This window comes from Cervus canadensis, chromosome 26, assembly GCF_019320065.1.
Source record: "Cervus canadensis isolate Bull #8, Minnesota chromosome 26, ASM1932006v1, whole genome shotgun sequence".
Lineage (NCBI taxonomy): Eukaryota > Metazoa > Chordata > Mammalia > Artiodactyla > Cervidae > Cervus > Cervus canadensis.
In genome coordinates this window covers 15,061,686-15,075,907 of record NC_057411.1, presented here as the reverse complement: position 1 = coordinate 15,075,907, position 14,222 = coordinate 15,061,686, and the positions used below count along the sequence as shown (strand labels likewise).

At 36.3% G+C, this 14,222-nt stretch overlaps 1 protein-coding gene across 14 annotated transcripts in view; it reads right to left on the bottom strand.

Moving 5' to 3' along the window:
* Nucleotides 1–14,222, bottom strand: part of ADGRL3 (adhesion G protein-coupled receptor L3) — a 709,244-nt gene that overhangs the window by 296,940 nt on the left and 398,082 nt on the right. For all 14 annotated transcript variants that reach the window (XM_043447764.1, XM_043447769.1, XM_043447767.1 and 11 more), the window contains one exon: nt 12,607–13,407. In XM_043447764.1, coding sequence (XP_043303699.1) covers nt 12,607–13,407 — 801 coding nt within the window. The remainder of the gene's footprint in view (nt 1–12,606; nt 13,408–14,222) is intronic.

Below are 14,222 nucleotides of genomic sequence, written 5' to 3'. Positions count from 1 at the left end.
TTGAAGACTGCACATATTCACTACAGAAATTTGGAGAATCCCAGCTCAAATCTGAACCAATAAGAAATTAACTGGTTAAGACTTTGCGCTCCCAACACAGGGCACATGGGTTTGATCCCTGGTGGAGGAAGATCCTGCAAGCCTCATGGCAAGGCCAAATAAAAAGAACTAACTATCATTAAAACTTTGGATTCTATGCTTGTGAATAACTGTATTAGATATAATGAGTAGGTTTATTCCACATAAGGCATTTTTAAAAGCTTTGTATAAAATTTTTCAAATACAAATGAAAGTAGAAAAATGTATAATGACCTAAATTCCAAATCATTTAAACATGCTTTAAAAAGAATTAACAATACATAATGAACATTTCTCATATCATTAAATATTCTTATACCACAATACTTTTGTAGTTGTGTCATTTAAGCACTTGATAAGTGTTCTAATACTTGTATATAAGTTTAATGGGAAAGTACAAATCAATATATGTTTGGGGAAAAAGTTCTCATGTAAATGATTTACACAGGAGTAACTATAGAACTCTTTTTTAATACAAAGGAATTGTATCAGTTATTACACTCAATTTACATGAACTCATGTAGTTCTGTTATGTAATTAAATTACTGTAAAATTATACTTTGTAAAGGTACCATTTATTATGTACACTATACATCACACTATAACATATAATACTATCTCTGTACTTTGTAGGGATATATATTTTTTTAAAACCTCATTATTTTTATAAACTACTACAGGAGATTCAAAATAGGTTTGGTAATATTTAATTTTACTTTAATAGATGGTTTTAGAATCTAACCCAATATACCTTTCAACTCCACTAGATAATTATTTTCTTAAATTCCTTATGTGATATTCTGTTCTGAAATACAATACTTTTATGGCACAAATCTCTTCTGACTAACTCAGCTTTTTCTATTGTAACTCAGAGAACTAAAACCTCAACCTTCATTCACATGTAAATCCTCTAGTTCCCTATTTGGTTTAGAAAATTTTATATTTTCCATGCTTTCAAAAACTGGGCATTTGAGCTTATGATATGGCATTGCAAGTTCTTAACTCGAACATGATCAACCAACTCAGTCATCCTGTTCAGTCCCTGAAGTATTTTGCCATGATCCTGACAGCTTAAAAATTATTATTATACTAAAAGTTGTTATAAGAATACAGAATATATGGAAGGTTAGAATGTACGGCAGGTTAATCTATTCATACTCAGGGGAAAATTCAGTGAAGGTGATATAAAATAAATTTGAAGCAATTAAATCTTAAGAATTGTTTAATATGCACAGTGGCTGAAACACATGAGTTACTATAATAAGTCACACTCAATTAAAATTTCAGAGTAAAATTTCCTTTTCTGACAAGAAAGAGCTTCTTTTACAAATAGTGCAATGATTTCTGAGAAAGAGTTACAGGAGTTAAAGGCTGTTGGTGCTTGGGAAACTGTAATCCTAGCTTCTTTGAGATATTATAGCCAGCGTGAAGCCAGATGGATGATATTACTAGAAAGAGTAAATCTCAGGATAAGATTTTTTCTTATTTATCATTTCATGGGTACCAGTACCTGACTTGGTATATTTCTTTCTAAGGTATAACTGATCACATAATGCTTCCCTCTACCTTCAACACTGACCTGGTGACTGAGATGGTAAATAATCTGCCTGCAACGCAGGAGACCTGGGTTCGAGCCCTGGTTTGGGAAGATCCAAGGAGAAGGGAACTGTTACACCTACTCCAGTGTTCTTGCCTGGAGTATTTCATGGACAGAGGAGCCTGGGGGCTTACAGTGCATGGGGTTGCAAAGAGTTGACTGAACTACTAACACTTTCACTTATCAACACTGACCAGGGCTTTTATAATCTTTGGTGCCAGTGAAGATAAATGTCACATTCATATCTCCTATTCCAACTGCTTATTAGTCACTTGGGCAACCTCAAACAAACCTTGCTCTCTTAGGACAAAAGTAAGAAAGTTTCCAGAAGCAAATCTAAAAGTGGATTTGCTAGTATTTGTGTGTGTTAGTCAGTCAGTCGTGTCTGACTCTTTGAGACCTGGTGGACTGCAGCCACCAGGCTCTTCTGTCCATGGAATTCCCCAAACAGTACTGGAGTGGGTTGCCATTCCCTTCTCCAGGGTGTCTTCCTGACCCAGGGATCAAACCTGGGTCTCCTGCATTGCAGGAAGATTCCTTACCATCTGAGCCACCAGGGAAGCCCCTTGCTAGTATATAAGGAATCACTTAGACATCGGTCTACTAAATGCATGCTTGGTCACTCAGTCTTACCTAACTCTTTTGCAACCTCATGGACTGTAACCCACCAGGCTCCTCTGTCCATGGGATTTCCCAGGCAAGAATGCTGGAGTGGGTTGTCATTGCTTCCTTCAGGGATCTCCCTGACTCAGGGATCCAACCTGTGTCTCCTGCATTGGCAGGCAGATTCTTTACCATCTAAGTCAACTGGGAAGCTCCACGGGCTCTACTCGATATTGCCGAGTTGCCCTCAAGAGTGGTTAACAACAATTTATATTTCAACCAGCAAGGCATAAGTACACCAAATTTTGTCTTTAATTTTATCCTTAACCACTTGAGGTTATTTCTTATACCAATCTTGGAAAAATAACATTTTAAAATTCATGCTCTTTCCCCACTTTCTTCTTGAAGTAAAAGAACCATTCATTTCTCATCCATTTATTTTTAGGAGAAAAATGGTTATTTCCCCCATTTCTTGCCTCATCACCTCCTTTCTTTTGTTTCTTCATTTTTCCCCCATTTTACTAATCTTGCTCATAGATAGTAACCATAAAAGTATTGCTAGCAAAACATCTAGATTAAGAAAATGGAATTAATATAAGTTAAGTAAAATTAAATCTAATAAAGAGCCAGTCCCCAAATCTCTAAAGTCTTTTAAATTGCTCAGAATTTCTGCAAGTTTCTAAGTCTTCTAATCCTTCAATAATTAAGTCTGTTTCTTCAAGCATTTCTAAGAAGACACACACATATGCATGCACACGCACACACACAGAAAAACCATACACCATTATATCACATTCTACTGTATATTTGTGTGCATTACAATTTTTTCATTGTAAATACGAAGTGTCTCAGCTTCATGATTTACTTAAATAAACCTGGGCTTCTTTAAAGTTCACATCTACGTTCACAAACTGGGTTTCTCCAGACAGATGACATTACATTTCTGAGTCTTAGTTTTCACATCTGTACTTCACAGCATTGTTTTAAGTGTTAAACTATGTATGTGAAACCTAGTGCAATGTGGTGGGATGGCAGGTGCTTCTTTTAGAAAACAGAAGTGTTCTGGAATGATCTCTCCAATTCTCCAAATCTCTCTCCAGAAACACCTGTAGCTCCTCCATCCTACACCTTCTTCCTGACAAGCCCATGGCACCTAATTTTCTGAGAGCAGATCTCAGCCACGTGGGCAGAGTTCACGGGAAAGCAGCAGAGACTGCTTGCTCTTATCCTTCAGGCAAATGAAACCAGAGACCAAGGCGAGAAAGGTCTGCCTGTCTGACAGCGGCCCTGTGGTCCTACGCTGATACCGCTGGCCAAGCGCTGGGGCAAGGCAGATGCGAAGGAAGGCTCTACCCCGCTGCACGGACAGCAGACCCAGGGCCCTGTTCGCTGGGCGCTTTCTAACACTAGCTGCTGTGTGCTTGTCCTTGTTCTAAACGAGCTAGATGCGGCCTTGCCGCTTTGCATTTGCTACTTCACTTTACCTGCTTTACTTATATTCTATGTACTACCTCCACACTGCCTTCCTGCTTTCCCCTTGCTCCTTAACCATGGCACCTGTTTCCTTTTTAATTACCAACGGAGGCAACGCGACACAGTGGAAAGTCGGACAGTTAATACTTTAACTGCAACTCTGGACTATGCATGTGACATTTGAGTTATTTACTGTCCTCTGATCCTAAATTTCCTTAACTGCAAATGAAGCTAATGCTTTTTTGCAAGATTTTTGTTAGGATTAGATAATCTATGTAAAAGGCCAGAAAATAAAATACTCAAAAAATAGTAGCTAATCAGTAACACTGTTCTGACACACCGTCCCCCTTTCTCTTTTTGGTTCTTCTAAGTTTTCCCTATTCTGTAAACTCCACGAGGGCAGGGTCAATGCCTGGCCTGTTCAACAGTGGTAACCACAGAGCATACCTCAGCTCCCTAAAGACATGTGTCTTGAAGGATGAAAGGAAAGAAGGAAGGGAGGAAGAAGAGAGAAAGGGGAAGAAATAACCTATTAATCATTGGACTTCCGAATTAAGCCCAGTTTGGCTCCCTCTCGGGAGCCGGCGAGAGAAACCGCGCCCGTGACAAGGTCTGGGTTCAAGAAGCTGGCACGCAAAGGCGTCCGGACCTCCGGGGGTTTCTCGGGACCGCCCCACCATCCACTCCCAGGCCTTCGTCCTTTCATCTTCTTATGCTTTCATCTTCTGATGCTTGGCGTTCTTCTATGTTCCCTAACAACTAGTCTGACTCTTACCTAAAATCCCTCCTTGAAACCTTTGCATGGCAGCAACACAGTCCCCGGGGGCACATGGGTCCCAATAAACAGGCCTATCTATCCCATAAGCAAAAGTAGATAGAGTCCATTACGAGATTGAGAAGATTCCTTAGGGTGTGATCAGGAGGGAATTCATGAGACCTCTGACCCTTCCGCCTGGGGCTGAGCTTCCCAAGGTAAGGTTTGTAGATGGCTTTTCACAGTTGACTAGCTGCTGCCATTGAATTGTTTAAAAGTTATGTGTAGGTATTAACTGTTCTGGAAACTTATTTATGATGTAACCCATGATTATGCACCTGGTACAATCTTATCATTCCCCCCTCCTTAAACCTCTTTAAAGGATTATTGGTTTTAGGGTATATAAGCACTGATGTAAAAAAAATAAAGTAGTCTTGATCCTGCACTCAACCAAGACTCCACTCGCTTTCTCTTCTTCGCCGAGGCCGCTCATCCGAAGGGAACCCCTGGACTCCGCCAGGGCTGGACCCTGGCAGCTCCCTGCTGTGGCTTTCTATAGCGGGCTTGATTTTGTGCCTGAATTTCACTTTTCACCTCTATTTTAATATTTTTCAATTCCACTTTCAAGCTTCATCTCCACAAACAGGTTAAGGGATTTATTTTTTTTGTATCAAAATGAAGCATGAATTTTCAGAACTGCTCCCCACTATTATCATTGTTTCTCTAAGATTTATATCAGTGGGCTTCTCTATAAAATATAAAAATCTATTTTTAATATGCACATATGTATACTATATAGCAAAATTTTCATAGATTTTGAAAAGTTTGTTTTAAAAATTTTTAAAGTTTATCATTTTGTATTTTTATTGAACAAAGTGTTTACAAATAAAGTGCGATTTTTTCTCAGAGATAATTCTAAGCCATGAAATCAATAAATACCTAATTTCATGTGCATTTGTATATTTTTGGTAGAATTTCATTTTTTAACAGTTTTAAAAATCCAAATTCTAAAGCTAAAATAGTTCAGTCACATGACAGTAGGTGATTTTAATTTGTGTCTTCTTTGGGGTAAGTGGATACATAGAGTTTGGCCAAGGATTTGTACTATGAAGGGCATGAAGAAAACCAGGAAGAATTATTATTAAAGTACATAATCCATTTGTTTTCAGGGATATCTGACAACATGTCTCATTTCATAAAATTATATAGCATGGTAGATTACTCCTGTAATTTAGGTATCTTAAATTTCTGGTCATTCATCATTATTATTTGAGAATTTAGCTTTGTGGTGTAAAAGTAGTTATTAAGAAGGAAATATTTTTCTGCTTCAATTTGTATTTTTGCTTGGCAATCCTATTCTGTTTGTTCATTGTATAGAATTAAAAAAAACACGGAAAAATAAAGCAAATGTCAGACTTTACTATGTAATAAAGTCAGTTCTCACTTACCTATGGTAATATGGATAGAAGCAGAGTATTCTAAAGTGGGATCCCTTGATAACCAGAAATCCCATTTTAATCACTACTGCCAACCCTGACAAGATGCGCTAATAATGAACAGCCAAACTGTTTCAGTTCCACCTGTCTGCCCTCTGGTGGACGTGCTAATGAGCAGTGAAATGGTTACAGAAAAGACAGCTGGTCTGAGTGGGAAGCTTATTCACAAGTAAGTCATCTTTTATGACTGTGAGCTACATGTAGAAATAATTTTGATTACTGTTCTAATAATTATACATTTTTCAGGGATGTCACTGTGTAGGAAAAAATTAATAAAAATTTTGAACATTTTTATCCCTTGTATCTGTCTCCTTTATTAGGAGGATCACCTCTATGTGGGATGAAAGGCTAACACTGGGTTTGGCTGTAGAAACCCAGTTAAGTTTTGCTTTGTACAGGACTGAGATTTTGATATGAAGAGCCTGAAAAGCAGAGAGTGGCATTCTGGAAAGGTTTAGCCTTCAAATTACAAAGAAGTAAAATATAAAAAATGTAAAAACAAACATAAGAGAATTCAGCTGACATTAAGTGGCAATAGAATAGCTTTTGCAAAACTTGTAAGTTTTGGCTGTGCTCCCTGAAAAGTCACCAGCAGCAATGCCCTTCTGGCAGCAGCTGTCACCAAAAGCAGAGAAGCACAGTGGCAAGAAGGAGAGGGGGCGCCTCTGCAGACAGCCAAACAGCTGACACATAAAAATAAAGACCTGGGTGAAATTAGCAACAAGTAGCTGACTATTTTTTCCTTCTGTGAAGTTCACTCAGCTACTGAGATTTACATCAATTAAACTTTAGAGACAGTGTGGCATCTCGACTGGAACCATGAAGCAATCGCAACCTATATGCTGAGGGCAAGTTTGATTTAACATCCCACTACTTCCAGGCTCTATTTTGTGACTAGGATGCCACATATTTAAATAAACCGTCCAGGAAGCAGATTCAGCTACCTATTAAGCACGTGACAGCTTCAAAATGTTCAAGATTCTCTGCCCAGCATTCACATTACTCAGCTGTCAAAGTAAAGAGCTCAGATATATGATGTGAAAATTACATTTTAACGAGGTGTCATGTGTGTTTAAAATTCTTATTCATCACTACATAGCCACAGCCTTTACTGGAGACACAAATGCACTTAATTAGCATATTATAAGGACAGAAGGTTCACCTTATCTGCATTATTAAACTGTTATGTGTAGGCTTTTTGTTGTTTTAGAATCTACTATCTTCAGCATATACAAAATAATTACATTTACATAATCTAAAATGGTTTTCAAAATTTGGATTGCATTTGGGAAGCAAAAGAGCAGGCACTAGACAGTAGTTACATGTTGTCATCTGATGTTCATACTGACTGCCTGGTATGTTTCACTAAATCTCAACCAATAGGGTTGTAGATCTGTCAGATGTCCTAATTTTAGGAATTTTGGCATTGGCCTTCTCTGAATATTCTTATTATCAACCTGTGCATATTTCTTCTTTCTTCAGGATGAAATAGTGGAAAATATTTGTATATTTGACAAAGAGCATTGAGATTGTTTGGTTGACAGTTTAGAGACAAAATGAGAGAGTAAAAGATAATACCTCACATCTCTTTTTTATTAATGAATTATGAACTTAGCACAAGGTGATTTAAGAGGAAGAACTCCAAGAGTAAAAGTCATTCAACAGCAGTGAACTAAGGACAAGTAAAGTAACTACTTGATTCCCTCACATCAGACATATGAAGATATCAGGTAGAATTTTAGAATCATGATGGCAACATGAGAATCACTCAAATAACATGTGAAATAGCTAAGTACTGTTTGGAAGTTTTAAAAGTATATCTTACAAAAGATAGCCATTGAAGGCAATGATGAATGCATAATTTATCATATTTTATAAGAGAGGAAAAAAGCTCAGTTAAAAGTACATTTTAGGAAAATTGTAGATTTGCTAGTCCTTGGCTCAGGAAAAAAAAAAAAAGCAATTTCACATATTTACTTTACAGCTCAGGTGGTAATGCTTACAAGCATTTTAGATACTGGTGTCCAAAACTTAACCACCTATTCTGCAGACAAAATATATTTTCAAAGAAACACACTTATTCACTTGAATACACAGGTGCACTCAGTGGATTACATTTTCCATTTTCTTTAAGCTGAAAAGATTCATGAAATTCATCAGTGGGAAAATCTGAGATGTTCTGAAAACAAAATCCATTGAACAGTTGCTCACTTTCTTTCCCATTGTAAAACTATTGAGTAATTCTATAATAACTTCTAGAAGAAAATGCACTAGGTGCTGTAACGTGCTTCAGCACTTCTTACCACACCAACCTTCCTTTATATTACCAAATATCACTACGATCTGAGTGAAGATAAGAAGAAAGTGTGTGTGGTGGGTGGGGAAAAACTGGGGTGACTTCCAGATAATAACTTCCAGATCATAGGAGTGCATGGCCAACAGTGAAGGGGACTACCCGAGAAGCATATGTATAATCTTAATAAAATACATTTTTGGACTATTACTCCAATTACCATAATATTCTGAATAATAAGATATAAAATATGTATGTATATATTATAATTCATTGATATATTTCTTAAATTATTCAGCAAATCTTCATAGACTATGTGATTTCACCACTGAAAACCAGAAACACTTTTTCGGAGAGCAGATCTATGGTAATTATCTAATCATGAGATGTACAAATTAGATTGCCATCTGGAGGGTGCCTGGCACATGGGGATACTGAGATCACTTCTATCAAGTGAATGAATTTGGACACATTGTTTCAGTAAGCATACTTTCCACTTCTAGTGTCACAGAAGGGACCATGACTTTGAAGTTCATGCTGCATGTTAGTACTTGGTGATTTTTAAGAAAATTATATGAACAGTAGTGCCTTAAGCCCCTCAATTAGATAACATGGATAATAATGTTCCTTGTAGGGTTGGTATGTAGTTTTATGTTAATTCTGTTATATCTATACATATATCATCGCATTAAAATCTAACAATAAACTTCATGGACTTTAGCCTGCCAGACAACTCTGTCCATGGAATCTCCAAGCCAGAATACTGGAATGGGTAGCCGTTCCCTTCTCCAGGGGATCTTCCCAACCCAGGGATTGAACCCAGGTATCCTGCACTGCAGGCAAATTCTCTACGAATGAACCACCAGGGAAACTCAATCTTTGGACACAGGTATTATTATTATTATTATTTTACATTTTATAGTTGAGGTAATAAGAGCAAGAGGCCCACAGGCAAACAAGCACTAGAGGCAGAATTAAAACCCGAATCCTTTCTTTGGCTCCTAGGCTCATGTTCAGAAGCAGTATGCTACCTCCATGGATGTTTCACCTGGGGATTTTTATACATCAGGGGAACATATTTGTCTCAACTTCCAATACCCAGATATTTTAATTTACAGAGTAGTATTTTTGACCCTAAATATTTATAGTAAGTAAGTCTGTCCATACACAGACACATAAAAATGTCCATAAAAACAAATCAAAAGGAAATTTCTTTGAAAACTGTCAGTGTAATGTATACTAAAGAGAAATCCTCAGTTGAAACTGTTTTTGAACAACTTCCATTAATACTAGTTGAAATTCTCATATTGATGCATAAAATGTACACATTCTTATTCTCTACTTTTTCTTTCTACCTCTCTACTGTAGTAACATACCAAAGTTCTAGCTTTTTAATTTGAGCATTCATACATGAAAATTGGTCATTTTTCTTGTGATTACATATACAAGTTTAATACAGCTGAAGTCTCACTTTTTGGAAAACAGAAGCAATTTCACTGTCATTTAAAAAGAATGAAAACTGAATTTCCTGGATTAAGTTAGTGATTTGTTTCCAAAGCTGAGCTTTTTCATTTCTCAGTATTTGCCACTTTAATAATATCCTTTTAACAAATATGATAACTATTACAAGTGGGCAAGATGGCTCATAATCTAACTTCTATAAGCAAACACAGTAAGTATTAAGCGAGTGGTATAATTTTCCTATGTCCATGATTACAATGAATTATCATGCATAGGGATACATGTATGGGATAAAAATATAATTTTATTAATGTATGCCAGAAATATTTTTGACAAGTCTCTAAATACATGGGGCTATAGTATCATCTTTAAGGATAATTTACAAAAAGTAAGTTAAGAATTTGCTTCAGTCCACTGAGTCAAAATCTGGAATGCTAATTAATTTAAACTTATCTATTAGTCTAAAAAATAATGCATGATTTTACCAATAAATAAAAATAAGGTATATCACTGCCCTTATTTCACTAACATTAAAAGATGACTATGTTACTATGTATCATTTTTTCTAAGGCAATTAGATATTACTTTGGTTACAATTAAAAGTCAAAAAAGGCTAAGAACCACTCAACAATAGAGTTTCCACTGGCAAAATACTCAAGAATATCACAGATCTGAAAGAACTGTCTTCCCAGAATATTTCAGATGCTTAGCTTTTTAACTGAAATTAGGTTTCAGTTAAGGTTTAAGAAACCTTACCTGTACAGAGGTTAGCTAGGTCTAGGAGATTTTTCAGGACTAATAATGAGAAGTTACTTTTGCTGCTATTGAATATTAGGGTTTTTCTTCTATGAAAAGCAATTCAACATATATCAACATATATCAACATGCTGGTCATGGAAAGAACAGCTCTCACTCTTGTAGAAGCTTCTCAGTCATTAGAGAAAATGCCACCCAATTTGACATTCTATCATAGTGAGAAATAGAAAGGCATCCATTCATGCTTTCATCCATTCATTCATTCAGCAAAGAATTATTGAGTCTTTATTATCTTTATGCTATATATTACACTAGGATCTAAGAAGGCAGAAATAATGTTCAGGTGAAAAATAATAAAAAGATAAGTAAAGCAAGATTACTAGCTATATGGCACTTAGACTCTAATTGTATAAGATGATATGTATGTAATGAAGTAAGTTAGTAAAGCAAAATGACATGCTAGTAAAAGCATGATAAAAACAATGCAGAAAATAAGAAACAATAACTTGTAAGAATGGGAAAAAAATGAACTTTGAATTGCTATGTCACTATCAAAATTCAGACACATATCTTAATTTTCCATTATATTTTATCAGAAGGAACAATATCATCACTGTTTCCATTAATTCAAGGAAATGGATGGGGAAACAATGAAAACAGTGAGAAACTTTATTTTTGGGGGGTCCAAAATCACTGCAGATGGTGACTACAGTCATGAAATTAAAAGATGCTTGCTCCTTGGAAGAAAAGCTATGACCAACATAGACAGCATATTAAAAAGCAGCGACATTACTTTGCCAACAAATGTCCATCTAGTCAAAGCTATGGTTTTTCCAGTAGTCATGTATGGATGTGAGAGTTGGACTACAAAGAAAGCTGAGCACCGAAGAATTGATGGTTTTGAACTGTGGTGTTGGAGAAGACTCTTGAGAGTCTCTTAGACTGCAAGGAGATCAAACCAGTCTGTCCTAAAGGGAATCAGTCCTGACTATTCATTGGAAGGACTGATGTTGAAGCTGAAACTCCAATACTGTGGCCACCTGATGTGAAGAACTGACTCATAGTAAAAGGCCCTGATGCTGGGAAAGATTGAAGGCAGGAACAGAAGGGGACGACAGAGGATGAGATGGTTGGATGTCATTACCGACTCAATGGACATGAGTTTGAGCAAGCTCTGAGAGCTGGTGATGATCAGGGAAGCGTGGCGTTCTGCAGTCCATGGGGTCACAAAGAGTCGGACACACTGAGAGACTGAACTAAACTGAACAATAAAATTGCTAGTTAAAATAATTTAACTTCTAAACTGTGATAGATCTGCTCAGTTACGCAACTAAAAATGTAAAAGATGGATCAATTCATGACTATCTTCAAACAATATTAAAAGTAATCAGTATTTCCTAGAGAAGAAAAAGATACTTTTAAAGAAAGGGAGTTGTAAAAAAAATAAATAAATAAAATAAAGAAAGGGAGTTGAAATGTCTTTTTTTTTTTTTTTTGCTGAGTTTTGTACTGTTTTTTCTTTAACAATTGAGATCTATTCTTTTATCTGTATCAGTTATGAACATTTTTCTGTATATATCAATTAGATACACTTATACATATGAACAAACTGACAATATTCCCAGTAGGGGTGGTCATATATGATGCGCTCAGTGAGTTGAATATATTGGTATAGAGCTCCTAAAAAATTATATCAAGCCAACCCTTTGGCATTTTCAAGTAGAGGGCACTTTGTAGGGCATGTCACAATTAATTAGGTGGGATGGCATTCTATTTTTGCAAAGGTTTTGTATAGTTCACTACACACACAGACACACAAACTAACTACCTGATAATGAAAATGCCCTTCAAAGAAGGGATGAAAGTTGGAGATTAGCTGCACAAAGGAGGAAAAGTTGGATTCTCATGCCTATAAATTTTTTTTTTTACAGTGATTAACAGCAACATTTTTTAGCTAAAAAGAAAATGAAGAACTTTCAAAACACAGGCCAGAAGAAAAACCAGGAGAAAGAAGTCTAATCAAAATATACAATAAACTTACTAAGTTCAAGCTGTAAATAGTTCCCTTTAAAGTACCATCAAAAGTCAAACTTACCCGATCTACTATCCAGAGGTCCAAAATCCAAAGAATATTTCACGACGTGATAGTTATTCCATACATAAAGAAGGTTGTCCCTGGGGTTGTAATCCACAGCTGCTATGTACTGGTATGAATTAGGAAAGGGTACATCCACCAAACTGTCCTTACTTTGGTCGGTGTTGTAAATGTAGTCAATCTTATTTCCCGTGGCCTCATTGTCATCATCCTCATAGACAGATTTGACCACATACAGAATTCCACATATCATGAATGCATTGGAAGCTGACCTTTTATCATATGCAGTATCCCACGTCCCTTCAATCCGGAGGGTGTAAGGGTTCAATTGACTAATGACAATTTTACCATTGTTTTGTTCTGTTGCATAGATTACCCATAGCCCATTCTCGTCCACTGCCAAGTCTATGTCAGATTTGCCTCCCCAACGGTAAGGGGAGGTATCATGGTAATTGGCATTTGCTATGATGGCTTCTCCACTCTTTATCCTAGTCCGCAAATCAAACTTCACTATGTTTCTGGTGCGCTCTTTATTGAAGAACAAAGCTCCATCATACACTACAAATCCCGTGCCATCCACCCTGTGAGGGAGCTTGTAGGTGGTAGTTGGCCTTCCAGCAATGAAGTCATCCTTGGATGAGTACTCAGTCAGGGTGTCAGTTCTGTAGGGGGTCCAGGGCATATAATAAATCTTGTCAGAAGCCTGCAGAGGGTCTTTGCACCATGCCCCAGACTGGTGGTCGGATTCAAACAAATGTTCACTCTGGTATACTCCTTTTAGTAGTCCAGGACAAAGAAAAACTGTCAATTGGGAAAGAGTCAAAATAATAAATATATTAATTTACATATTTTGTCATATGTTCTTACTTTTCACCAACTGGAATTCAACTCTAATAAGAAATACCCACCACCACTTAATTATTTTGCTGTATTCTTCGGAGAACGTATTTTTCCACATTAATTTTGACATTTCTTTAGAATCATTCTGATTTGATTTGCTCATGAAATTTGGCCTTTTCATGAGTGGCTGTGCTTTTCTTTGCATTTTACCTTTGCAAGAGTGTTGCAATAATTTTGGATATGCTATCTATATAGATGTGACTTATGTCTGTGTATTCTATAAACATATAACAAATATAAACATTTACATGTGATGGTTTCATATATCTTATTTGAAAGTTTTTTAAAAATATTGCTTTCACTCTGATGCTAGTAACTACTGTATACTTATCATTAAGAAGCAAATGAAAATACAATAGTAATTAAAATACATAATAAGGGAAAAGAAAAACTTTGTGATACAGGCCACTGAATCTTAAGGAAAAAAGCCCTTAAAGCCGCTACAGCACACACAGAGCATGCAACTCACACAATTAAAAATGAGTGATGGATGGATACTGGAAGGAAAAAGAGAAAGGAAGAAAAAGAAAGGAAAGAAGAAATAAGGGAAGAAGAAAAGGTGAAAAGTTACAGAGAAGAACCCAAGATCTAGATTTTAATCAGTTAAAAATGTCCTGTTAAGTACAGTAGAATTGGAACTTAAAAACATGTACCTTTTACTGTTACATGAGAAGAACATTAAAAAAACAAGATTACTTGCTACAATATTTTGCTGC